The sequence below is a fragment of the Helianthus annuus genome, chromosome 5 (assembly GCF_002127325.2).
Source record: "Helianthus annuus cultivar XRQ/B chromosome 5, HanXRQr2.0-SUNRISE, whole genome shotgun sequence".
Taxonomy (NCBI): Eukaryota; Viridiplantae; Streptophyta; class Magnoliopsida; order Asterales; family Asteraceae; genus Helianthus; species Helianthus annuus.
This window is the reverse complement of record NC_035437.2, coordinates 170397610-170424878: the sequence shown is the minus strand read 5'-3', so window position 1 is coordinate 170424878 and position 27269 is coordinate 170397610. Positions and strand designations below refer to the sequence as shown.

The following is a 27269-nucleotide window of genomic DNA, read 5'->3' as shown; positions in this document are numbered from 1 at the left end:
GGAATATACTGAGTATGATGATGATGAAATTATACTTTTCATCTTGGTTTATCCCCAGCCTATTACACCACACTAAAATATTTTACTTCAAAAACCAGAATATGTTTTGAGGAGAAACACTGGATGGAGTTTGCAACTTTTTGGTTATGATACCTTCGGATTCAAATCAACTAAACTTTGACACCACCAATTACTCTATATAAGTTAAAAAGTGATTACCAAATTTCAAAGGTGTTGACTCAAATTGCTTCACAAAAACAAAATCAGACTAAAGTGTTATATTCTTCTTTACCAACAACACTTCGTATTAGTAGAATTTATATCGAGTAGGAATTTGACCTCCTTTAACATATGAAAGCATACTCTACAATACTTTATCTGCTTTCCTCTCCTTTTTCGCTGTTTTACAAAAGTTAAGTTAATAAATCGAAATACCAATAATCCACAAAACTATTCTCCGCCATTCTTTTCCACTTTTTACATAAATTTAGAGATTTCTTAGAGAAATTCATGAAATGATTTAAAAATTAACGCTTTTTATTCCACCTTATACTAAATGTGAAAATTAACTCAAATACCATCATAAGTTGGATGAAGGTATCAAAAAATTCCATAAAACATTGCTACCAATGATTTTAAATTCTTGTGCAAACAAACCCTAGCTTTGTGTTCATTATTCAATCTGTGTGATTGTTGATTGTGTATACTCGGTGTATTCACGGTTCTCTTCTTCTACACCTTCTGTACGATCTACGTTGCAGTACGAGGCACGCGGTGGTTTCCGCACATCGCGTGTGTGTTCGATTGGTTCGTTCGTGTGTTCGTTGAAGGAAGACGACCTTACACTTTCATATATACAATATTACTTTGACCCCCATCAACTTTCTAATACGTGTCCGTCATGGTTGCAAAAGTCGCTAGGCGTTCCCTAGTCGGTCGACCAGAGAGTTGAGAGTACTCGGCCTAGGCGGAGAGTACTCGGACATGCTAAATTATAAAGAAATTAGTTTTTGAAAATTAAATATATGTCAAATGACATAAACTTACTAATATCTAGAACAAAATATATGAAAATGATATTCATTCTTTAATATGATAGCCATAGAAATTATGTTTTATTATTTTTTAAGTCAAACTCGGCCCGAGTTGACCTACTAGATACGATTTTGGCCGAGGTTGACCGCGTTTGACCGATTCCGAGTAATTAGGCGGAGTCAAAGAAAGTCGCCTCGGCAGCCTATAGGGACTACTCGAAGAGTACTCGGCCTTGGAAACCTTGTTTTACAACCATGGTGTCCGTATACATTCAACATCGTCTACGTTTTATGTTACGTGAGTCACTTCCTGTTAAAACTTCTAGCACGGTTTAACACCCCCCCCCCCTCCTCCCGGCAACATGAGATGCTTAAGACTAGTTTATACAAAGTGTTGATAAAGAGTATTGATTGTATGACTGACAAATGTTTCTTGTCAGTCGGCTAGAATTAAATGTTACAGAGGACCTTCGAGTAACCTTGCACTTTATAAAGAGCCTTCTTAAGTCTTAGCAACCTTAATTTTTTATAAAGAACCTCCGTGCAGTCTCGCACGTTGTAAAGGACCTTCAGACATCCTTAAATGTTATAGATGACCTTCAGCAACTTCAAACGTAACTGTCAGTCTCAGTCGGTTGAAAGAAGTGTATGGTCTTGTTTATAAAAATGCATTGAGCTGTCAAAGCTTTTTTTATTAATATCTATTTGAAGAGAATTCAATATGGAATATGGAATGTTTGGCAAAATAAAGGTATTTAAAACGTCTAAACTATAGCATGTAAGCTCGCGGGTTTTACCATGTATTTCAGGACATTATGTGATCTCTAGTAGTAAAGGAAAAGAAAAAAGAGTCAAGGGCATCGTCGACCCGCCGAATACCGTGCCATTTTCGAGTTCATTTGTCCGATACAATTTGTGTTAAATTTTTCAGCTTCGTGTCGCCCCAACCATTGAACACGACACGTTTAACACCTCTAAATGAAGGGATTTTAGTACGTTGGTTCAGGCCCCAAACACACTCAACACACTCACAAAATTATGTATGTTCTGTGTATATATGCAAGAGAATGCAAAGCCGCTGTTACGATTATTATCAAAAGGGTACTTCATTTATTAACCAAATAGGGCTTTATATAGCCATACAAGACAAGAACATGGGAATGACACCCGTTAAACTGTGACCCGATAACGTGTTAACCGTGTGACCCGTGAACCGTAAACAACCGATTAATCCAACATTTTAGTAGTTGAGATCACAAAAAACGTAACTGCGCTTGGTCATCACTATATATACAAAAGTAGTCATTAAAGTACACAAACCTTGGCAGACAACAAATATTACAATGGTTTTAAAAGTAAAGGATACGTTTCTTAGGCTTGAAAAGATATCTAGATCGATACGTCGAGTAGAAAACATCCCCTAGAAGACGAAACTGCAGTATGGCGAATAGAATGACCGGCATGCCAGCCAAACCAGTGATAGTGATAGGTACCCATTTCACCTTTTTATCATAAAGTACAAAGAAACTCGCACTAAATGCAATCATCATGGTCACGACAGAGAGGAAGAGCATTGCAAGCCCAAACAATAGCTTTCTGGGTAATGACTCTAAGAAGTCACGTTCAGCATATCGTGATGTAAGGATAGCTAAGAACATGAGGATCGAGGTTGATGAGGATATTAAAGAAACAGTGTCTGCGATAACAAAAATAATGAGGGCTGGTTCTTTGCGAAAGAAAGGAATACCGGTGTCCTGGTCGTATCCACCCGGAAGTGTGAAAGCGGCTGCAAAAACGATTGTGGTTATGAGGGTTGCAACCACCATGCAATGAGACGCTGTATTTTTCATCCAATCCTCGCCTTTGGTTACCAACTTTTCATGTTTCTTAGTGAACAAGTCTTGTGGTGTTACATTGTCTAAATTCTTCCTCTGTCTATATTGAGGTGGGATCATTTGCTCTACCTCCTGCAACATATATCGAGTCATTTATGGAGTCAAAAATCATCTTCTCCATCCATCAAAATGGTTTGGATCAAAATAGATAACTTTACAATACGGGTCGATAATAAATAATCAGCGAATTAGATATGATGGATTAGGATCAAATACAAAGGATCCTAATTGTAAGAAGTGTAAGAAGGATTTATAGAGTGACAAGTGTCCAATAACATAAAAAAACCCACTACAAAAAAAAAAAAAAAAAAAAAAAAAAAAAACCTTAAACATCCACCACCACCAAAAACCTAAACTCCCCCCCCCCCCCCCACACACATCACCCACCCTAAAAAAAAAAAAAATTTTTTTTTTTTTTTGCCGAGGGGGTGGGGGGTGGGGGTTTAGGTTTTTGGGTGCGGGTGGGGGGTGGGTGTGGGTGTAGATTTTTTTTTAGGTTTTTGGGGGGTTGGGGGGGGGGGGGGGGGGGGGTTAGGTTTTTGGGTGGTGGTGGTGGGGGGGGGGTGGGGTGGGGGTGGGTGTTTAGGTTTTTGGTGGTGATGTAGTGGGTTTAGTTTTAGGTTATTAGACACTTGTCACTCTATAAATCCTTCTTACAATTAGAAGACTTTGTAGAATAACTTTACCCTCTATATGATTATAGAGAGTAAAATAATAAACTAAACATTATATAAAATGATTTAGAAGGTTGCATGCATTGTACACACATTGGCCGGCCGCCTAACTTACCCGTTCGACCACTTTATCGGTTTCCTTTTAGCTTAGTTGTTCTTGTTTGACCATTTTTTATATATTTGGCATCCAACTTGATCTTATGAACATATGAAAATAGAAAGATGATAAATGTGACATTTTGACACGAACCTAACCTGAAATCCGCGGGTTTAAGTTTTGTCTAATCAAGTTCAGGTTAGTTTCAGGTCCAACCATAAAACACGTGCAGCTAAATGGGTCGTGTTCATGTCAATCCAATGGGTTCGCGGGTTGATCAATTCAACCTATTTATTTAATTATTGATTTCAAACTTTAAAGTATGTTTTATGTAATAATTAAACCATTTGAGTATTTATCCCAATATTTAATGTATTGAAAATAAATTGACATAGTTTAAACATAATTGTCTCAAAAAAAAAAAAAACACAAAAATATGTAAATTTAGAATTTTAAAGTAATGATATGCAAAAGGATGACATAATAGCTTTTTGGGATAAACAAGTCGTGTTTGTGTCAACCCACAAATACACATGTCGTGTTCGAGTTCATGTGTATCACACGATTCTGAGGTTCATATCGAGTTTGACCTGATCATAACCCGTTTAGCAGCTCTATACATTATCTTGAAAAGAAAGATGTACCTTGAACCATAACAATTCCCGTTGCATTTGAAAAGCAACTCCAGACACATTTTGAAATCGGCTTTGCTTAGCACTCTTTGAGACCATATGCAACATGTTATTGCCTTTTTTGTCTTTAATAGGGGTTATTAAATCTTTCATTGCACCAATCTCATATAACATATTATAGATCTTTTCTTGCCGACGTTTGATCGCTAAGTGAAATATCGTCTTTCCTTTGTCATCTTGTTTCCATATTAGATCAGGATATGATCGAATGAGCTCAACTATAAACCTTGTGTTGCCCATTTTAGCAGCAACAAAAAGTACTCGAGAAGGGTAGCTTTTTATTGCTCCCAACCCTAGAGGTGGACCTCGGATTATGTCAGCAATCTCTGTCTTAGCCATTGTGGCAATGTTTTCCCAAATTATTTTTAATAATTGCAGGGCTTCACTTTCTTTTTCACCAGGCCCTACCTTCACATGAAACACTCCAAAAACTGAAAACCAAGAAGACCATGGTAGTTATTAGATTGACTATCAAAAAACGACGTGAAAAACAAATGTGTGTGTGTGTGTGGGGGGGGGGGGGTAGTTGCACGGACCTCCCATCCGCCGGAGTATTGCAACTCCGCAAGCTAGCTTAGCCCCATAGCTGCCTGGCGGTGATTACCCACGGTGAAGAGCCCCAACACCCCATAAGGGCATTGCCGGGAATCGAACCGGTGACCTCAAGAAGAGGCTGGGTGAGGCTGGCCAACTGGGTTACCCCAGAAGGCTGGGTGAAAAACAAATGTGAAATACATCATGATGTGTCGAAAGTATAATGAAGCAAGAAAACAGAGTAAGGAGCATATACTTACTAGACTTGATGATTCTGAAGACAACATGTAGTTTTTTTCCTTTAAATGCTTTAGGCTTCTGAGCCAAAGCTAAGAGAACATCGGTAAGTAACCCCTTCTTGACAAGTAGCTCCGGGCGATCACCAACTATCTTTAGAGCAACATCTACAAATAAATGTATGATCACTTCATGAGAGAAATTACACAAAGACCAAACACAAAGTTGCATTAGAAGTTTGCAATTTAACCTTTAGCAATATGCAAATAGTTCATTATAAAACAAATCAACCATAAGAATAACTGAAAGTGCAAGAAAATATATTAAAGAGTTAAATGCCATTTTAGTCCCTGTGGTTTGGGTCATTTTGCCAGTTTAGTCCAAAGGTTTCATTTTTAACCTGTGGGTCCAAAAAGGTTTCACAGTTGCCATTTTAGTCCACTTGGTTAACTTCATCCATTTTTTCTGTTAACGAGAAGGCCAATTCGGTCATTTTGTATGTAATTCTGTTAACTAAAAGGGCAATTCAGCCTTATAAAACGACCGAATTGGCCTTCTCGTTAACAGAAAAAATGGACGAAGTTAACCCAGTGGACTAAAATGGCAATTGTGAAATCTTTTTGGACCCACAGGTTAAAAATGAAACCTTTGGACTAAACTGACAAAATGGCCCAAACCACAGGGACTAAAATGGCATTTAACTCTATATTAAAACACACTCGCGCGCACACATATTTGTAGAAATCATGATAGGTTAAAAATGGACAATGATAAAAAATAGCAACTTACCAAAGATATCAGATTCAACACATTTTTGTAGGACCCAACCACGATTATCATGTGACCAATAATCGCCTCCCATTTTCTTAGAGATACCATACAAATACCTCGCCATTTCAGGTTTTCCAAATAAAGCAGCCATATAGAGTGGCATCGTTCGATTATTACCAGGGATTTCAGCCACAGCAGGATTCTTTTTCACCATTATCATTGCTGTTTTAACGTTTCCTGCTGCAGCTGCTAAACTGAGGGCAGTATTGTAATTTTTGTTTTGTAGCTCCAAATCCTTTTTTTCCATCATATTTACTAGATTTATCACAAATTCTTCCACAGCCTTGGTGCTTTCTGCTGATGCTGCAACGTGGAGCAATGTTTCATAATTTTCGGTGATGGCAGAACATATCACATCGGGGCGTTTGTCAAGAATTGGTTTAGCAGCCTTCCAATCTCCTTTGATTGCTGCTTCATAAAGTGGAACACCAAACTTGACGTAGTCCGCTCTAGGACCTTTAAATTTAAACAATTTTGTCAAACATGGTGAGTACCACTTTAACCCATATATAGCTATTATCGAAGTGTTTTTTTTTTTTTTTTTTTTTTTTTAATTGGGGCTGTTTGTTTAGCTCTTAATGGTTCAGACCTCTTATTGGCTCAGACTGTTTGTTTCGCGAGCAAATGTCTGAATGATTCAAACATTTGCCTCTGAATGTTTAAACATTATACTGAGTCTGAATGGTTAAGACCTCTTATCTAAATTGGTCAGCCATTTGCCTCTGAACGGTTAAGCATTATACTGGCTCTTAATGGTTCAGACATCTTACTCGTTCAGCACTTAATGGTTCAGACCTCATACTGGTTCAGCGCTTAATGTGTGGTTTTTTGGTTAGACTTCAAAGTAAAATCGAGTCAGATTGAAGTTCAAGGTTTTGTCTTTTTGATGTTGAAGTCGCTACGTCACACAATAAAATCGCCGTCTTCAACAGCAAAGAGACAAAATTTTTGAAACATCTCATCTCGTCAGGTTTGCTTAGTTCAAAAATCTACCTAAAGTCAACGCTTAGATAGCAACTCAATAAGATTTAAAATCTACCAGAAATATTAACCCCTAGAGATTAATAGTTAAAATCCAACAGTAATTGAGAAATTACCATCAAGCAGATCTGAACGAGGTAGGTTGGGTGGTGGTGGCGCTGGTGGTGGCACTGGTGGTGGCACGGGTGGTGGCACGGGTGGTGGCATTGGTGGTGTAACAATCGGAACAATTGTATGGTCTGGTGGTGGTGTTGGTGGTGACACTGGCTGGGAAGGAATTGAAATGATAGTATGGTTCTGCTGCTGCTGATGATGATCGACTGGAATTGCATGACCAGAGCTTGTACTTGGGTGGTTCATCCTTTCTGTGGCAATGTCATAGCAATTAGTAAGTAATGTAACTGGAATAGAATCACAAGAACACCAAACTTGTTGTATGCCGGATCAAAACGGCTCAATTAGAATTATTAGTACTATATAGTAACATGGGGTTTATGTAGAACCAGTTTCTTGACTATCACTATTTTTATTTCACCATCTTAAATTCACACAGAGGCTATTACTCTTGTTTCTTTAACATATACTCAAGAAAGCCATTCAAAGAACTGCATCATAAATTTATGTATTCATAAATTTACTTGTTCAAAGAGTGATCTACTTATGCTTCATCATATCATTCAGAAAAGCTAAAGAGATGTCTGGGTTTTCAACGAATCAGGTATAGTTTTTAATTCCCATGTTTCAAGTTTCAACTTAGTTATATAATCTAGTTAGGTTAAGGGCCTTGTTTTAGTTTAAATGAGTTTGTTTGGAAAATAACTATATTGTATAGTTTAAATGAGTTCGTTTGGAAGTTACGATTTAAGCAAGGATTACAGATAATGTAAAATGTATATTGATAATATAAACTTAAAGGCTCAACCTTGTAATGTTGTCATAACAAATTTCATTTCATTATAATCCATACGGAAATTCTTTGATTTATAACCGTTAAAATATAAGAATGATAACTGGTTGTCACTTGTCATTATCAACTACTTATCAGCTCATAACAATAATGTAACATCCCCAGAAAAAAAATAATTACAATTGCACACGTGAATGGTAACCATTTTATAATGGTAGAATTGCAAGGAGAGTATACAATTGCCAGCACAAACAACCTATGGAAATTAATGAGAGAAAATGATGCAACTGGCGTCAAAATATGTATAATTCTTGAATAGCACAACCTGCTACATTTTCTGTTATAGATTAAAGATCGGTATGTAAATTATTAAATGATAATAATTTTGTAAAAAAATACTTATTTTTATATAGCTTTTGTTACAGCTATAAGTATAATTAGATAAATTATAACTAAAGAGTAATAATAAATAATATATCATTACTACTACTAATACTAATAATAATAATAATAATAACAACAATAATAATAATAATAATAATAATAATAATAATAATAATAATAAAAAGAGTGCGTACTTCTTTTACTATTTAGTTATAATAATAACTAATAAACAAACAATAAATAAGTAATAATTAAAAAAAGACAATTAAAAGACAAAAAACACTAAAAACAAAATAAAAGTTATTCATGGATGTGATGTTTTTGCAGGGGAGAGTGTAATTAGTAAAGAGGGGGGAGGTGGGGGGGGGGGGGGTGTTATGGGGAGGGGGGGTTGTAAATAGAACAAGCCTTGTTAAAATCCATCCCCGTTGCTGTCTATAGAAGACCAACCTTAAATGAGGAAACCAAAAATAAAAAACAAAAAGAAATAAACTACCACTAAAGTTTAGACACATGACCACTACTCCTCCTGAACTAGAACATTTTCAAGATTTATGGATTTAGCATGCGTACTTTGGCATGGCCGGTGCGAACAATGATATCGCAGTTTTACAATCTTCGAATCTTTTAGACGATGTCATAGTTGGTGTTGCACCAGATACTTCGTTCTATGCAAACGACGTGAACAAGGAGAAGACGACGAGTGATTTTTTTAGTGACATTGTATTTTTTTATTTAAATTATGACATTGTTTTATTTAAATTATGACATTTTATTTTTTTTATTTAAATTATGAGTTTTAAATTAATATATCAAAATTAAATAATGTTTAAATTTAAATAAAAAATAATAATTACGTAATGACGATGGGGCTTTAAACCATTGCATGCAAGCTAAAGGAAGGGGCTTTAAAGCCCCCTAAAACCTCTAGGGGCTTTATACCACACCCCCTGTAGCCTTATACCACACCCTCTATCTAGCCTTAAAAGTACCTTGTCTAGACAAGGATAATGAATCCACTTCTTCAATTGAAACAGCTTTAGGACCAGAAAAACCGAGTGGGCGAGCTTCAGAATTAGACACACCGAGTGAGTTAAAATCCTCAGGTTCAGTGTCTGGTGCTTCAAAACGAGACAAACAATCTGATTCTTTGTTTTCTGTTTCTGTGACAATAATTTAACTGTAATTTTATAACAAGAAGAGCCAAAAATAATTTATATATACAAAAGATTTGGTTGAAATCGTCATGCGGGAAGTAACGAAAATGATACTAACAGGTGAAATTTAGAAAAAGAAAAAAATCAGAAGCACGAAGTACCTTGCGGTGGAATGAATACTCCTTTCCCTTTCTCCATTGATGTGCCGGCTGGGATCATTTGGTCTATAACATCAGTCAAATTAGACGATTTCTTTTCATTATCTTCTGCCAGGTGGAAAATTTACCGACAGTTAAAAGATAAGAAGACAACTTACATAACCAAACGTAACACACTCAGCTTATACAACTATATAGAAATGGTCAACGTTCAACAACCTTTGCAAAAGGAAAGTATGTTCTGAAATTGGTGTGGTTATTTGGACAGCCCTGTGTCTTATACGGTTATACGACATGTATAGAGCTATACGCGTTATATAGGGCGCATTTATTACCAGCCAATCATTGAGCTCTATACGCGTCTAAACTTGTATGAATCATATAAACCTATGTAACTCGTATTGACCTAGTTTTTTTACAAACATTTTTATACAATATTTATCTTTTTAGTAAGTTTTAGTAAAAAAATACTTTTATTTTATAAAAAAAATTATGGTTTAAGTATACTATAATATATTATCTATACGACACGTAGAGATCCCAACCATCATACGTGATATAACAGGTACATAACTTTTTGAAAATTGAAAAAGGATGTACAACGCGTATAGCGATATACGCGTAGCATAGCACCCTCATTTATTACAGGTGAAACCCTGTACGACGCCTATGGCCCTATACGCGTCATATAGGGGGAAGGGGGTGTCCAAATAATATAGTTGGTGTCCAAATACCATCACCCTTTAAAATTGGGTGCTACTAAATACACCCCCCCCCTTTACTAATTATACCCCCTCTTATATTTTATTGTTTTTTTTTTGTCTTTTTGTTGGGTGTTGTGAGTAATGGACATTTCCACTAGAAAAGGTTGCGAGTGATGGAATAATGGTTGATGACATGGCGGAACTTGGTTGGATGTTGTGAGTGATGAGTGATCACCCCCCCCCCCCCCCCTCTGTAATTAAAACAATTACAAAAAGTAAACCGCTAACTATCTAAGGATTTCAAATGAACTTTAGTTATTATCTCTTTGCATCTCCTCCTAGATATCCAATTCTAATTAATAGGTCGGAATTATCCAGCATTTTTTGATTTGATAGTGCGAAGCTCTTGACCCTAACAACTCTTGTATTTCTTTGAACCTGATCCTCGACAATGCTTGTGTTAGAATATCGGCCCATTGTTCTTCACGTGTTCAACAACAATTTGCGCCTTCTAACAAAGCTTAAAGTAAATTAACATTTCTTATCACTAACCCACTTCTTGACAGTTGACACTAAATGAGAGAAACACTAAAAAAAGGAGTAGCACGCAACGTGGGTGTGGCAACTTACCAATACGGCAATACTGTTAACAAAAAACCACTACAATGTTAAAGAATTACAAGTGAAATCACATTGGTTACTCAACAAGAACGAGCGGTTCTTTCTTTGATTTACTGGCCAACGAATACAGAAGATGGGAAAGTAGAAAAACAACTTAACTAAATAGAAACTATCCATGATTTTGTTGGATATCAAAACACTCACACACTTGCAAACACCACCGATAAACACTTGACCTTTATGAATTCGAAATAGTACGATGGATATTGAGAAACAATATCTCGGTACTGGAATAGTTACTGGCATACACACACATATATATAATATATATATATATATATAGGGTAAGGTTCATGCGAGAACCACCTTTATTGCGAGAACCGCGAGAACCAATGTGAACACAACCTAAAATAGCTTAAAAAACCTAAAAAATCCTAACCCCCACCCCCTCCCCCCAAGCTAAATGCTAAAAACTAAAACCCCCAAAAAACCTAACCCCCACCCCCCCCCCAAAAAAACCTAAACACCCCCCCCCCCCCCCAAAAGCTAAAATGCTAAAAACTAAACCCTCAAAAAACCTAAAAAAATCAAAAAAAAATCTAAAATTTTTTTTTAATATTTTTTATGTTAAAATCGCTACTTTTAGTAGCCAAAAAAAAAAAAATTTTTTTTTTTAAATTTTAAATATATTTTTTTTGGCTAATAAAAGTAGCGATTTTCTTATAAAAAATATTTAAAAAAAAAATTTGTGTGTTTTTTAGCTATTTTTGGTTGTGTTCACATTGGTTCTCGCGGTTCTCGCAATAAAAGGTGGTTCCTAATGGATCTTTGTCCTATATATATATATATATAGGATAGGGTTTATTCGAGAACTAGCTTTAATGAGAGAGGTATGATCAAATAAAAAATTAATTTTACCTAAGTAGGATAACAATGGATCGTAACTTTTTTTTTTTTTAAATCAATAGCTAAGATGGAAATGCATGAAAAGAGAGGAATGAAGGGTTTTCTTGGAAAAACTTATTTGTTGGCTTTCTCTCTTCACATGCAAGACGCTTGCAAATTCTCCCTCATTTTATTAAACGTCCATAAATATGACATTATTTTTTTGTTAAAAACTGCATCATAAAATCGAGCATCCTTTTATCTTTAATTTGAGTACTCTATAGGTATATAAAATATTTTGTGCTGAATTTTTTGTACTACATTTTTTGCGCTCGATTTTAGAACTAAATGTTCTATACCCGAACCTTTCACCACCTGCGAGGTTCCTTACACTCCATACTCTCTCTTCTATCCTCAGTCTCCAACTCAGGTAATAACTAAATGTACAACGGGTGAAAGGGAAAAAAATCTTCTTGAACTTCAGGAGATCGTCTAAGCCCACAAAGGCGACCCATTAAATTTTAGAAGAAATGTAAGACACTTACACATTGCATAAGCGCTTAGGTGTGCACTGTGTGCGCTTTTTTTTAATACAAAGGTCATAAGATATTTATAGGTGTCTGAAGTGTGGTGTAACAAAAATAATTTTCCATTTCCCTAATACGGTCTTAGCAGTAACAATTAAACATTCAGATATTTAATGCACATTACTAGGCTATTTATGTGTGGTTTTAAGTTTACATTTTACGTTAAGCTAAAAGGTTGCTCTTGAGTCTCTTTATTTTATGTTTTGTTACACGCTATGTTGTCAAAAGCGCAAAAAGCGCGCGCCCGGGCGCAGCGAGGCGCACCTATAGCGCCTGGTGGTAGCCTAGGCGCAAAAATGGGATTTTTTTGAAAAAACGGTGCCGAGGCGCAAAAAGCGCGCGCCTAGGCGCACAAAACGTTGTTGAGGCTCAGGAAAAAAAGGTAAAACAACACAAATGACCATTAAAAACGAAACCGAGTGCGTGCAAAAACTGCCCCATGCGGGCCAGGGTTTTCGGAGATGCATTCGTGTCCGCAGGACGTGCGTGCACGCACAAGTTCAACCAAATGGCATATATAATAGTTTCATTAATTTTATATGTGGAATCTTATTTATTTTCAAAGCATAACATATTTTTTATATTTTTTTCTCTCTGTGCGCTTTTCTTAAAAAAGCCCACGTTTTTTTTTTTTTGCGCCTTGCGCCTAGGCTCGGGACGAGGCCGATGCGCCTCGCCTGCGCCTTGCGTCTTTGACAACATAGGTTACACGATTTGCTTCAGTGGAGCAACACATATTATCAACAATAAAGACATCAACATTTCAGGAATAGATTAGTTTTGGGTTGGTATAGTTGTATGAAGAATTTTATTCTTCATGTATCAATATTATTGATGAATAGAACCTTTGGAAATCTATAAAGATCTAGTACAAAACTATAACTACCGAGTTTCAAAGAAATTTTACCTTCGGATATAACATCATGGAAATGTGCTAGAGAGTTGGTAGCTTTGTATAGTTGCTCCACCAAATCTCTCCTTTTTTTGAGTGGCACAAAGAAACTTTCCCATCGTGATTTGTCATAACCCAAGCAGTTCCACCATTCAGTCTGTCCTTCAATCTTCTTTATGTATGGTAAGTCCATGTTAGATAAATCCCGGAGTTGTGGGCATTTATAAATCAACATAGTCCTTAAATTGTTCAACATAATATCATCAACAAAAATGTTGACCAACTCGGGTAGGTCTAAAAGAAAAATCTTCTGCAAGCTTGGAAACAATGGTACATATTTGACGTTGTGAGATTCACCGCTAATGAGGGTGATTACATTAGGGCAATCTTCTACGGTAATCTCTACCAAGCATGAGAGATTTTGTGCAATGGTCAGAGTGAAAATTGATGTCAGCTGGTAACATGTATGTAACGCCAAGATTCTTAGTTTGGAGAGACTACCTTTGCCAATCGGCCCCATCCAAATACTTTGTAATTTCTTCATGTGATGAATACTCAAGTATTGTAGCAATTCTAGTCCAATTTTTTCACTATTCTCTATTCGAGTTTTTCCATCTTCAAACAAGCCATCTGCTTCAACAAGAGTTTCCATCTCGTTGCATTCCGCAACTAAGCAATACTTCAAACTTGTAATGTTATAAGTCGAGAGCTTCTTAATAGTCCAATGGCGAGACAAGAACAAAGCTTCGGCCTTTGGAATTATCTCGGAAATGTCATTCACGTTCCCTTCCTCATTAATCCATTTTAGGCAGTTCTTAAATTCCTCAAACTTCCTTTCAAGGCCTTGTGGTAGACAAGACGTAATTTGTGCATGCTGACCAATAGTTAACATCAAATTGGAAATTCTTTTGTATATTGGACCATCAGTTCTTTTAAGAAGTAAAAATTGTTGTAGTACATCGCTCGTAGGCAAGTACCATCTCAAGGTTTGAAGATTGCCTAAATCACACAACTCATGTTGTAGATATTTCACTTCTTCTTCCCACCACTCAGGTTCTGAACCTACACTAATTGATACGCACAATTCCTTCAATCGTTTGAGTTCCGATATCATCTTTCTCGGGATTACTTTCTCATTGACACTATTGGTCTCTATGTAGTATTTTGCATGCTGAGACAAACAAATGCGTAGAACCTCTAAATCTTTAAGTTTTCCCATTTCCTCTGGTATAAACATTAGCTCAGTACCATTGATATCAAACAACTTGAGATTTGAAAGCATTCCAATTTCAGTTGGTAGTTCCATTAAAGAAGAACAGTCTCTCAATAAAAGTTCCTGAAGCCGGCTTAAATTGGAAATGGATGTTGGCAAAGACACAATGTTTGTATTAGAGAGATCTAATACTTCAAGCACAGGCATGTGCTCAAAGAAGGTGGGAGGAATGATTGTCAAATCAGTATCCTGCAAGAACAATTTCACGAGGATACGGCAAACCGGACTATCTGGCAATCGAGTGAGATTAGTATCTTTTAAGTGGAACTCAACCACATTCCAGTTATCGTCCCCTGGCATCCCTGCACAAGCAAAAAAGATCATACTTGAACATCGAATTGATTATGTTTCATTTTGTTGTGGGATGTGGGAGTTAAACCACATGATATAAACAAGTAATATATACCTACACGAAAAAGGAGTAACGAATTCCATGGTCAATAACCAAAATCAAAATGGACGGAAGCCACAAGAATAATGCTTATATATCAAACTGGGCGAATTAACTATAATGATTGGTCTTATATTTTTCGATAAACTCTTATATGCCACTTTTTAAATTTATTATCTGAATTAGTTAAACTCTTTCGATAAACTTTTATAAACCACATACTGTATAGTGCTTAGTAGCTTCGCGATGTTTTTGTCGGAAAGAAGGAAATAGATAGTATAGGGGCTAGTGTGTAATATGGTGTTCTATATAAACACCATCTTTGTGTAACCCTATCTCTTGTACAATACAATTTCTCAATACAATTCAAACCCAAATCAGAGATTATTCTCTATACCAAACAACATGGTATCAGAGTAGTGTTTTTGATTCTTGAAACCTTGCTCATCATCTACAGTTTATCCCAAACCAATCCAAGCCAATTCAACTCTAAACCAGAAAAAAAACCCAAAATCAAATCAAAAAAATCAAACTCCGAATCGAACCGAAAAACCCGTAGATAACTCCGCCGCCGCCGCATCCACTGCCGTCTCAAGCATTGAAGAAGACCGGTGACTCGTAGATAATTCTGTTTATCCCCGTTCAGCCGCACACCAAAAAAGACGAACCCTAATTTTTCCCAACAATTCCTGTCTTGGTTTTAAAAAGCGCGCCTAGGCGCAAGGCGCAAAAAGGCGCAGGGCCTGGGGCTTTTTTGCTTCTCGCCTTGTGTAATTACAGGAAGCGACCAAAAAGCGCATTTTTTGATGTTTTTTGTGGGCTTTTTTGCCTGAGGCGCGCGCCTCATGTACCTTAGGCATTTTACTGCATAAAAATGTTGTACCTTGGGTTTTTTGACTTGTACATGTAATTAAAATGGTATAAAAGCCTTACTTATAGCTATATTTTGGTTAAAGGAAGCTAAAAACCTATGGGATATGTATGGGATATATAAAAAAAAAAATTATATAAACATCTTGCGCCTCGGGTACGAAAAGCCCACCGCTTTTGCGCTTTGCGCTTCGCGCCTCAATTTTAGACCTTGTCGCTTTTGTGCGCCTCTCGCTTTTTAAAACCAAGATTCCTGTGATCTCCGATCTTCTTCAGCCGCCGCACACTACCATTTGTTTGAAAGCTTCCAGCCAATCACCACTATTTCCGGCGAATCCATTCAGCAAAACCCCAAGTTTCAACAAACCCTAATTTTTAACAAATCAGATCTGCCGCCGCCTCTTTGTAACCAACAAACCCTAAAACAACCCTCCCAAATCCGCTGCCACGTGACTCCGCCCAGTCAGATCTTGATTTCGTCGATCAAAGCTGAAGATTTATTTAGTTTTTGGATGTTTGGATCTGGTGAACCCTAGCCCAGCCGCCGTTTTCCTTTTGATCCCCGGTCCTAGCGTATTTGATACCTACACCTGGTTTTTTGATTTGATAAATACGCCCGGCAGGCTCTAAGCGGAGTAGTTTTTTTAAATCTTGAACGCGAGTTCAAGTCACCCTGTGTATTTGATAAATACGCCGGTAAGATAACGTCTTCCTCAGGCGTCGTTGTTCTTATTGGAGGAGCCCTATCCCACATCGAAAGAATAAGACCTTCCGGTTGTATTAATAAGATCTTGGGTTACTCCCTCTATCACCAATTGGTTTTAGAGTGGAACCCCATAGACTTCAATATGGTATCAGAGCCACGGCTCTATGTCAGCTCCGGTTAAGGCCACGTGTACACCTCTTGATAGACCGGGTTACACGTGCGGGAGGGTATTGGAGGAGCCCTATCCCACATCGAAAGAATAAGACCTTCCGGTTGTATTAATAAGATCTTGGGTGTTCCACTCTAAAACCAATTGGTGATAGAGGGAGTAACCCAAGATCTTATTAATACAACCGGAAGGTCTTATTCTTTCGATGTGGGATAGGGCTCCTCCAATACCCTCCCGCACGTGTAACCCGGTCTATCAAGAGGTGTACACGTGGCCTTAACCGGAGCTGACATAGAGCCGTGGCTCTGATACCATATTGAAGTCTATGGGGTTCCACTCTAAAACCAATTGGTGATAGAGGGAGTAACCCAAGATCTTATTAATACAACCGGAAGGTCTTATTCTTTCGATGTGGGATAGGGCTCCTCCAATACCCTCCCGCACGTGTAACCCGGTCTATCAAGAGGTGTACACGTGGCCTTAACCGGAGCTGACATAGAGCCGTGGCTCTGATACCATATTGAAGTCTATGGGGTTCCACTCTAAAACCAATTGGTGATAGAGGGAGTAACCCAAGATCTTATTAATACAACCGGAAGGTCTTATTCTTTCGATGTGGGATAGGGCTCCTCCAATAGTTCTGGTGGATTTAAGTAGTCCAGCATATTTGTTCCCGGCGTAATTGATAAATCTTGAACGCGAGTTCAAGTGTCCAGCATATTTATTAAATACGCTGGTCTGCTGTCTTATCCGTAACGGCAACGTAATTCCCAAAAAAAAACAAAACAAAAACATATATGTCACAGTCGTGTTAGAAAAGTGAATATGACAATCAATCATGAAAAAAACAGTTCTTGGATATTTGATTCTGGTGCCACTGACAAAATGACGTTTGAACCATTAGACATACGTTAAATGACCCAACCTCAAAAAACTCAAATCCATACGGCAAAGAACGGAACGATGCAAGTGAAAGGAGGAGGAGTAATTGAAATTTCACCAACTATGAAATTATCAAATTGCCTCTATGTTCCGTCCTTATCACACAAATTGCTCTCAATTAGTCATATTACCAAAGAATTAAATTGCACGGTACTGATGCACCCTACTTTCTGCCTTCTACAGGATAAGGGAAACCGAAGGTCAACGTCAGGGTACTTCTCCTTGGTTGGTGGAAACCTTGTTACCTGGAGAAGTAAGAAACAGAAAGTGGTCGCTCTGTCAGGTGGTCGCTCTGTCGAGTGCATAGCTCGAGGGCTAAGCGAAGTTCTTTGGATCAGGAAGCTTCTAGAAGACATTGGTTTCTCCCAAAAGGCGACACCCAGTAAAATTATGTGCGACAATACAACTGCAATACAAATCTCAGAAAACCCAGTTCAGCATGATCGAACAAAACACGTGGAGGTAGATCGACATTTCATCAAGGAAAAACTGGAGGAAAGGATCATAGAGCTCCCGTATATATCAACAAAAGATCAACTCGCAGATATTCTCATAAAAGCAGTCAACGGAAACGCTTTTAGTAGTTGTTTGAGCAAGTTAAGTATTGGTGACCCCACTACTCAACTTGAGGGGAAGTGTTGGAACTTGGAAAGAAGGAAATAGATAGTATAGGGGCTAGTGTGTAATATGGTGTTCTATATAAACACCATCTTTGTGTAAACCCTATCTCTTGTACAATACAATTTCTCAATACAATTCAAACCCAAATCAGAGATTATTCTCTATACCAAACAACAGTTTTTGACCCAACAATATTTTAATTCAAGGTTACTAAGTGATTCTTTCAAGAAATCAATTAGACACCATAAACCAAAAAAAAAAAACAATTATCTTTTTACATGATAAATTATAAAAACAAGTTTTCTGCTGTAAAAGTAGATGAGTTTCACTCTAGGATCAGAAAGTATACCACAAGAGTGTTGATATGTTGACCTGTTTAAAGAATCTCTCTATGAATTGTTTTTTTTTTTTCAATTTATGGTTTCTACGTCCGTTCTTATGATCAGTGGTTAGTCAAATTAGATCGTAATCTGTACTCCAAACCTAAATTAGGTACCAGATATTGCAAGACAAAGAAAACAGAGAACAAAAGTCACGAAATATAGTACCTCTGGTCTGGAACAAATATAGTGCAGATTCAATGGTTCAGGGAGCAATCAAGGAGGTTTTCATGAACACTCCTAAATTGGCCTCTGGTGTGATCGGCTTGGCTTCTTGAAAGGAAATTGAAGAGTACACGTGTTGACTTAGTGTTCTACGTCTAGATAAGAGGGGACCGGCTGAGATCTAGGGCATGTTTGGCTTGGTAAGCTTTTTAAAACAATTTATTATTGATTTATTGGCTTTTTTTGAAAAGTTATAAGCTCTAAAATGATATTGAGAGGGTGTATGTAAGAGAAAAAAGCTAATAAGTCATTTCATACTGATTTTTCCAAAAAAACTAATAAGTTAATAAGTTGTTTCAAAAAGCTTAGCCAAACATAGGCCTGTAAACGAACCGAACGTTCATGAACTGTTCATGAACTTGTTCGGCGGGAAGTTTGTTTATGTTCGTTTATTTAATAAATGAACGAACACGAACATAAAATTTTGTTCGTTTAATTAAATGAACGAACATTAACACAGCTTGTGTTCGTTCATTTATGTTCATGAACATTCGTTCATTTATGTTCGTGAACATTCGCTTATTTACGTTTGTTTATGTTCGTTTAATTTTTAGTAAATACATAAATAGTTATATTTATATAAATATTCGGTTTTCTAACAACTTATATAAATATAACTCATTAGTATATCTATGAACCCTAATTTAGATGTGTTTTTGGATGAACTGTAATATGTTAGACTTGTTCAATCATGCTAAGTTATGTTTGTTTCTGTTTATTCAAATACATTCACTTAATTTTTTTTGTTTGTGTTCGTTAATGTTCATGAACTGTTCGTTTAGGCTTTAAACGAACGAACATAAACGAACACGAACATGCTCAATTTCTTAATGAACGAACACGAACAAAAAAATGTGTTCGATTATATGTTCGTGTTCGTGTTCATGTTCAGTTAAAATTAAATGAACGAACACGAACATGCTTGTGTTCGTGTTCGTTCGGTTCGTTTACAGGCCTAGCCAAACATGCCCATTAGATATTCACAATGGATAATATAAGTGTAACCTCTATAATTTTTTAGTGTAATTGTAAATGGTTGTGAGTGAAGGAGAGAAAAAAAAGTTATTGTTTACCAGAAAATTTGGAGGAAATAATGTTCATCTCTGTAATTTTTTAATATCGTTTGAAAGTGATTGTGAGTGAAGGGGAGAAAAAAGGTAATGATAAAAGTATAAAAAATATTGTTATATTGATAAGGAGAGAAAAAAAAAAGTAATGTTTTTTAGTGTAATTAAAAAGATGGAGAAGAAAACTCAATTGTGAATGCTCTTGTGTTTACGAACTATTTTTATATCTAGATAAGGAAGACCGGCTGAGATCTAATTATGTTTACTATTAACTCATAATAGTTCAACTTGATTTTTACATTCTGTACAATCTCTTTAAATAGAAATACAAGACAACCATTGAGGAGAGAATTACTCCTCTATACGTGGATACAATTTGACTAAATATTTTTTTTTGAAAGGTGAACTTCATTAAACAAACGCGGGATATCTCCAAGATAGAGATATCCGGCAAAATCAATTACATCATATCAAAAGAAAAACTAGTCCACCCTTTCCAATCTAGAGTACAATTTTTAAATCGACTCTTATACCATAGATACCCCAACGCCTTAACATCCGAAACTAAATGCACCACGTTTGTCTCAATACTAGCAAAAGCCTTCTCGTTTCGAGCTTTCCAAATCCTCCAAGCCGTCAAAATAAACACTCCATTCTCTATATCTTTCTTAGTCTTCGAGCCGCTCATATGGTTAACAAAGTTCTGTACATCCTGAATCGAAAAGAAGAATGGAGAAGGAACTCTACACCAGGATGCGACTCCGGCCCAAACCACGTTAGCAATCCTACAAGCTGTGAAAATGTGGTCCGTACTTACACATTAAAGAATTTAATGAAGGGAGGATATTGCTCCTTGAGATATGAAATTTTTAATACCCCCCGTCAATACAAGTTGGAGGTGGTCCAAGACGAAGCATTGTTCTAAAATTTTCAAATAACGGTTTTGGTAAACTTTTGGTAAAAATATATGCGACTTGTTTATCTGTTGAGATGAATTTTGTGTGAAGCTTCCCGGCGGTTACTAATTCACGAACGAAATAATAATCGATGTCAATGTGTTTGGCTCTTTTGTGTGAGATTGGATTTTGACTTAAGAACAACGCACTCTTGTTGTCACATAATAGAGTCGGTCAACCAGGTGGAAGAGCATGAAGTTCCCGAAGTAGGTTAGTTAACTAAATAATTTTTGCTGTCGTGTTTGCCATTGCTCGATATTCTGACTCACAACTGGATCGTGACACTGTTGGTTGCTTTTTAGCGCTCCAAGACACTAAGTTTCCTCCTAAGTAGATACAATGGCCATATGTGGACCTTCGAGGGTTGATACAGCGAGCCCAATCTGCATCTGAAAAACCTAATAAAGTAGTGTTAGGTGGACGATCAAATGTTAAACCATGTGATAAAGTGCCCTTAACATAACGAAGAATCCTTCTTACTAGCTGGAAATGATTGGTTGTGGGATTTTGAAGGAATTGGCTAGCTCGATTGACGGCATAGGAGAGATTGGGACGAGTAATGGTGAGATATTGGAGAGCACCTACAAGGGAACGATAAAGAGTAGGATCATGAAACGGTTGGCCTTGGGAGGTGAAGACATCTTTGGATGTGAGAGGAGTAGCAATCGGTTTGGAGTCCAGTAAACCAGCTCGGGTGAGAATGTCATGAGCATATTTTGATTGATTTAGGAAAAGACCCGATTTGGTGTGGTGGACTTCGAGACCGAGAAAAAAGTTTAGCGAGCCAAGGTCTTTTATTTTAAATTCCTTGTTTAGACAAGATGTGAAGTTTAGCGAGCCAAGGTCTTTTATTTTAAATTCCTTATTTTATGGAGTCAAAAATCATCTTCTCCATCCATCAAAATGGTTTGGATCAAAATAGATAACTTTACAATACGGGTCGATAATAAATAATCAGCGAATTAGATATGATGGATTAGGATCAAATACAAAGGATCCTAATTGTAAGAAGTGTAAGAAGGATTTATAGAGTGACAAGTGTCCAATAACATAAAAAAACCCACTACAAAAAAAAAAAAAAAAAAAAAAAAAAAACCTTAAACATCCACCACCACCAAAAACCTAAACTCCCCCCCCCCCACACACACATCACCCACCCTAAAAAAAAAAAAATTTTTTTTTTTTTTTGCCGAGGGGGTGGGGGGTGGGGGTTTAGGTTTTTGGGTGCGGGTGGGGGGTGGGTGTGGGTGTAGATTTTTTTTTAGGTTTTTGGGGGTTGGGGGGGGGGGGGTTAGGTTTTTGGGTGGTGGTGGTGGGGGGGGGGGGGTGGGGTGGGGGTGGGTGTTTAGGTTTTTGGTGGTGATGTAGTGGGTTTAGTTTTAGGTTATTAGACACTTGTCACTCTATAAATCCTTCTTACAATTAGAAGACTTTGTAGAATAACTTTACCCTCTATATGATTATAGAGAGTAAAATAATAAACTAAACATTATATAAAATGATTTAGAAGGTTGTATGCATTGTACACACATTGGCCGGCCGCCTAACTTACCCGTTCGACCACTTTATCGGTTTCCTTTTAGCTTAGTTGTTCTTGCTTGACCATTTTTTATATATTTGGCATCCAACTTGATCTTATGAACATATGAAAATAGAAAGATGATAAATGTGAAATTTTGACACGAACCTAACCTGAAATCCGCGGGTTTAAGTTTTGTCTAATCAAGTTCAGGTTAGTTTCGGGTCCAACCATAAAACACGTGCAGCTAAATGGGTCATGTTCATGTCAATCCAATGGGTTCGCGGGTTGATCAATTCCACCTATTTATTTAATTATTGATTTCAAACTTTAAAGTATGTTTTATGTAATAATTAAACCATTTGAGTATTTATCCCAATATTTAATGTATTAAAAATAAATTGACATAGTTTAAACATAATTGTCTCAAAAAAAAAAAAATGTAAATTTAGAATTTTAAAGTAATGATATGCAAAAGGATGACATAATAGCTTTTTGGGATAAACAAGTCGTGTTTGTGTCAACCCACAAATACACATGTCGTGTTCGAGTTCATGTGTATCACACGATTCTGAGGTTCAAATCGAGTTTGACCTGATCATGACCCGTTTAGCAGCTCTATACATTATCTTGAAAAGAAAGATGTACCTTGAACCATAACAATTCCCGTTGCATTTGAAAAGCAACTCCAGACACATTTTGAAATCGGCTTTGCTTAGCACTCTTTGAGACCATATGCAACATGTTATTGCCTTTTTTGTCTTTAATAGGGGTTATTAAATCTTTCATTGCACCAATCTCATATAACATATTATAGATCTTTTCTTGCCGACGTTTGATCGCTAAGTGAAATATCGTCTTTCCTTTGTCATCTTGTTTCCATATTAGATCAGGATATGATCGAATGAGCTCAACTATAAACCTTGTGTTGCCCATTTTAGCAGCAACAAAAAGTACTCGAGAAGGGTAGCTTTTTATTGCTCCCAACCCTAGAGGTGGACCTCGGATTATGTCAGCAATCTCTGTCTTAGCCATTGTGGCAATGCTTTTCCAAATTATTTTTAATAATTGCAGGGCTTCACTTTCTTTTTCACCAGGCCTTACCTTCACATGAAACACTCCAAAAACTGAAAACCAAGAAGACCATGGTAGTTATTAGATTGACTATCAAAAAACGACGTGAAAAACAAATGTGAAATACGGATTAGGATCAAATACAAAGGATCCTAATTGTAAGAAGTGTAAGAAGGATTTATAGAGTGACAAGTGTCCAATAACCTAAAAAACCCACTACACAAAAAAACCCCACTACAAAAAAAAAAAAAAAAAAAACCTTAAACATCCACCACCACCAATTAGGATCCTTTGTATTTGATCCTAATCCGTATTTCACATTTGTTTTTTTAGGTTTTTGGGGGGTGGGTGGGTGTGTGTGTGTGGTGGGGGGGGGGGGGGTTAGGTTTTTTGGGGGTTTTTTGGTGAGGTATAGTTTTTTTTTGTTTTTTTTGCCGGGGGGGGGGGGGGTTAGGTTTTTGGGTGGTGGTGGGGTGGGGTGGGGGTGGGTGTTTAGGTTTTTGGTGGTGATGTAGTGGGTTTAGTTTTAGGTCATTGGACACTTGTCACTCTATAAATCCTTCTTACACTTCTTACAATTAGAAGCCTTTGTAGAATAACTTGACCCTGTGAAATACATCATGATGTGTCGAAAGTATAATGAAGCAAGAAAACAGAGTAAGGAGCATATACTTACTAGACTTGATGATTCTGAAGACAACGTGTAGTTTTTTTCCTTTAAATGCTTTAGGCTTCTGAGCCAAAGCTAAGAGAACATCGGTAAGTAACCCCTTCTTGACAAGTAGCTCCGGGCGATCACCAACTATCTTTAGAGCAAGATCTACAAATAAATGTATGATCACTTCATGAGAGAAATTACACAAAGACCAAACACAAAGTTGCATTAGAAGTTTGCAATTTAACCTTTAGCAATATGCAAATAGTTCATTATAAAACAAATCAACCATAAGAATAACTGAAAGTGCAAGAAAATATATTAAAGAGTTAAATGCCATTTTAGTCCCTGTGGTTTGGGCCATTTTGCCAGTTTAGTCCAAAGGTTTCATTTTTAACCTGTGGGTCCAAAAAGGTTTCACAGTTGCCATTTTAGTCCACTTGGTTAACTTCATCCATTTTTTCTGTTAACGAGAAGGCCAATTCGGTCATTTTGTATGTAATTCTGTTAACTAAAAGGGCAATTCAGCCTTATAAAACGACCGAATTGGCCTTCTCGTTAACAGAAAAAATGGACGAAGTTAACCCAGTGGACTAAAATGGCAATTGTGAAATCTTTTTGGACCCACAGGTTAAAAATGAAACCTTTGGACTAAACTGGCAAAATGGCCCAAACCACAGGGACTAAAATGGCATTTAACTCTATATTAAAACACACTCGCGCGCACACATATTTGTAGAAATCATGATAGGTTAAAAATGGACAATGATAAAAAATAGCAACTTACCAAAGATATCAGATTCAACACATTTTTGTAGGACCCAACCACGATTATCATGTGACCAATAATCGCCTCCCATTTTCTTAGAGATACCATACAAATACCTCGCCATTTCAGGTTTTCCAAATAAAGCAGCCATATAGAGTGGCATCGTTCGATTATTACCAGGGATTTCAGCCACAGCAGGATTCTTTTTCACCATTATCATTGCTGTTTTAACGTTTCCTGCTGCAGCTGCTAAACTGAGGGCAGTATTGTAATTTTTGTTTTGTAGCTCCAAATCTTTTTTGTCCATCAAAGTTACTAGATTTATCACAAATTCTTCCACAGCCTTGGTGCTTTCTGCTGATGCTGCAACGTGGAGCAATGTTTCATAATTTTCGGTGATGGCAAAACGTATCACATCGGGGCGTTTGTCAAGAATTGGTTTAGCAGCCTTCCAATCTCCTTTGATTGCTGCTTCATAAAGTGGAACACCAAACTTGACGTAGTCCGCTCTAGGACCTTTAAATTTAAACAATTTTGTCAAACATGGTGAGTACCACTTTAACCCATATATAGCTATTATCGAATTGTTTTTTTTTTTTTTTAATTGGGGCTGTTTGTTTAGCTCTTAATGGTTCAGACCTCTTATTGGTTCAGCACTTAATGGCTCAGACTGTTTGTTTCGCGAGCAAATGTCTGAATGATTCAAACATTTGCCTCTGAATGTTTAAACATTATACCGAGTCTGAATGGTTAAGACCTCTTATCTAAATTGGTCAACCATTTGCCTCTGAACGGTTAAGCATTATACTGGCTCTTAATGGTTCAGACATCTTACTCGTTCAGCACTTAATGGTTCAGACCAGACCTCATACTGGTTCGGCGCTTAATGTGTGGTTTTTTGGTTAGACTTCAAAGTAAAATCGAGTCAGATTGAAGTTCAAGGTTTTGTCTTTTTGATGTTGAAGTCGCTACGTCACACAGTAAAATCGCCGTCTTCAACAGCAAAGAGACAAAATTTTTGAAACATCTCATCTAGTCGGGGGGGGGGGGGGGGGGATAGTGCACGGTCCTCCCAACCGCCAGAGTGATCTCACTCCGGGAGCTGCTACCCGACCAAGCTAGCTCCGCGGTGACTTCCCCATGCCGAGTTCTTACCCTGGGCGGCATATGCCACTCCCAAGACTCGAACCCGGTACCTCTGGGAAGAGGTGGGTGTCGGTGGCCAACTGGGCTACCCCAGTTGGTTAAACATCTCATCTAGTCAGGTTTGCTTAGTTCAAAAATCTACCTAAAGTCAACGCTTAGATAGCAACTCAATAAGATTTAAAATCTACCAGAAATATTAACCCCTAGAGATTAATAGTTAAAATCCAATAGTAATTGAGAAATTACCATCAAGCAGATCTGAACGAGGTAGGTTGGGTGGTGGTGGCGCTGGTGGTGGCACTGGTGGTGTAACAATCGGAACAATTGTATGGTCTGGTGGTGGTGTTGATGGTGACACTGGCTGGGAAGGAATTGAAATGATAGTATGGCTCTGCTGATGATGATCGACTGGAATTGCATGACCAGAGCTTGTACTTGGGTGGTTCATCCTTTCTGTGGCAATGTCATAGCAATTAGTAAGTAATGTAACTGGAATGGAATCACAAGAACACCAAACTTGTTGTATGGCGGGTCAAAACGGCTCAATTAGAATTATTAGTACTATATAGTAACATGGGGTTTATGTAGAACCAGTTTCTTGAAAGGCTATCACTATTTTTATTTCACCATCTTAAATTCACACAGAGGCTATTACTCTTGTTTCTTTAACATATACTCAAGAAAGCCATTCAAAGAACTGCATCATAAATTTATGTATTCATAAATTTACTTGTTCAAAGAGTGATCTACTTATGCTTCATCATATCATTCGGAAAAGCTAAAGAGATGTCTGGGTTTTCAACGAATCAGGTATAGTTTTTAATTCCCATGTTTCAAGTTTCAACTTAGTTATATAATCTAGTTAGGTTAAGGTCTTGTTTTAGTTTAAATGAGTTTGTTTGGAAAATAACTATATTGTATAGTTTAAATGAGTTCATTTGGAAGTTACGATTTAAGCAAGGATTACAGATAATGTAAAATGTATATTGATAATATAAACTTAAAGGCTCAACCTTGTAATGTTGTCATAACAAATTTCATTTCATTATAATCCATACGGAAATTCTTTGATTTATAACCGTTAAAATATAAGAATGATAACCGGTTGTCACTTGTCATTATCAACTACTTATAAGCTCATAACAATAATGTAACATCCCCAGAAAAAAAATAATTACAATTGCACACGTGAATGGTAACCATTTTATAATGGTAGAATTGCAAGGAGAGTATACA

General features: G+C 37.0%; 2 protein-coding genes across 17 annotated transcripts in view; both read right to left on the bottom strand.

Moving 5' to 3' along the window:
* Positions 1–2261: 2261 nt before the first annotated feature.
* LOC118492409 lies at positions 2262–18979 on the bottom strand. 2 transcript variants are annotated; one of them, XM_035990398.1, is made up of 9 exons: positions 18791–18979; positions 13286–14845; positions 9585–9689; positions 9259–9429; positions 7092–7340; positions 5953–6450; positions 5187–5330; positions 4345–4823; positions 2262–3001 (listed from the first exon to the last, which is right to left on the bottom strand). In XM_035990398.1, the coding sequence occupies exons 2-9, from the start codon at positions 14841–14843 to the stop codon at positions 2384–2386; spliced, it is 3822 nt and encodes a 1273-aa protein (XP_035846291.1). In that variant the 5' UTR covers positions 14844–14845; positions 18791–18979; the 3' UTR covers positions 2262–2383. The 2 variants fall into 2 exon arrangements, with proteins under 2 accessions (XP_035846291.1, XP_035846292.1); XM_035990399.1 differs by lacking the exon at positions 9259–9429.
* A 1214-nt stretch (positions 18980–20193) lies between these two features.
* LOC110942046 overlaps positions 20194–27269 on the bottom strand; it is a 39850-nt gene continuing 32774 nt past the window's right edge. For 7 of the 15 annotated variants that reach the window (XM_035990392.1, XM_035990394.1, XM_035990393.1 and 4 more), the window contains 5 exons: positions 26280–26486; positions 24906–25403; positions 24140–24283; positions 23038–23516; positions 20194–20706 (listed from right to left, as the gene is read on the bottom strand). In XM_035990392.1, coding sequence (XP_035846285.1) covers positions 20599–20706; positions 23038–23516; positions 24140–24283; positions 24906–25403; positions 26280–26486 — 1436 coding nt within the window. In that variant the 3' untranslated portion in view covers positions 20194–20598. Of the gene's footprint in view, positions 21269–21350; positions 21452–22305; positions 22505–23037; positions 23517–24139; positions 24284–24905; positions 25404–26279; positions 26487–27269 lie in introns of those variants that run through there. The other 8 variants (XR_004893601.1, XM_022183744.2, XM_035990390.1 and 5 more) reach the window with 8 other exon arrangements.

Excerpts from the sequence above, each read along its gene's own strand:
- LOC118492409 (XM_035990398.1), bottom strand. The coding sequence starts at position 14,843 with ATGCCAGGGGACGATAACTGGAATGTGGTTGAGTTCCACTTAAAAGAT. Across the intron at positions 7,341-9,258 it reads ATTATCCTTGTCTAGACAAG|AAAGGATGAACCACCCAAGT; the intron begins GTACTTTTAAGG and ends ACATTGCCACAG. Across the intron at positions 5,331-5,952 it reads TGTTGAATCTGATATCTTTG|ATGTTGCTCTAAAGATAGTT; the intron begins GTAAGTTGCTAT and ends ATTTATTTGTAG.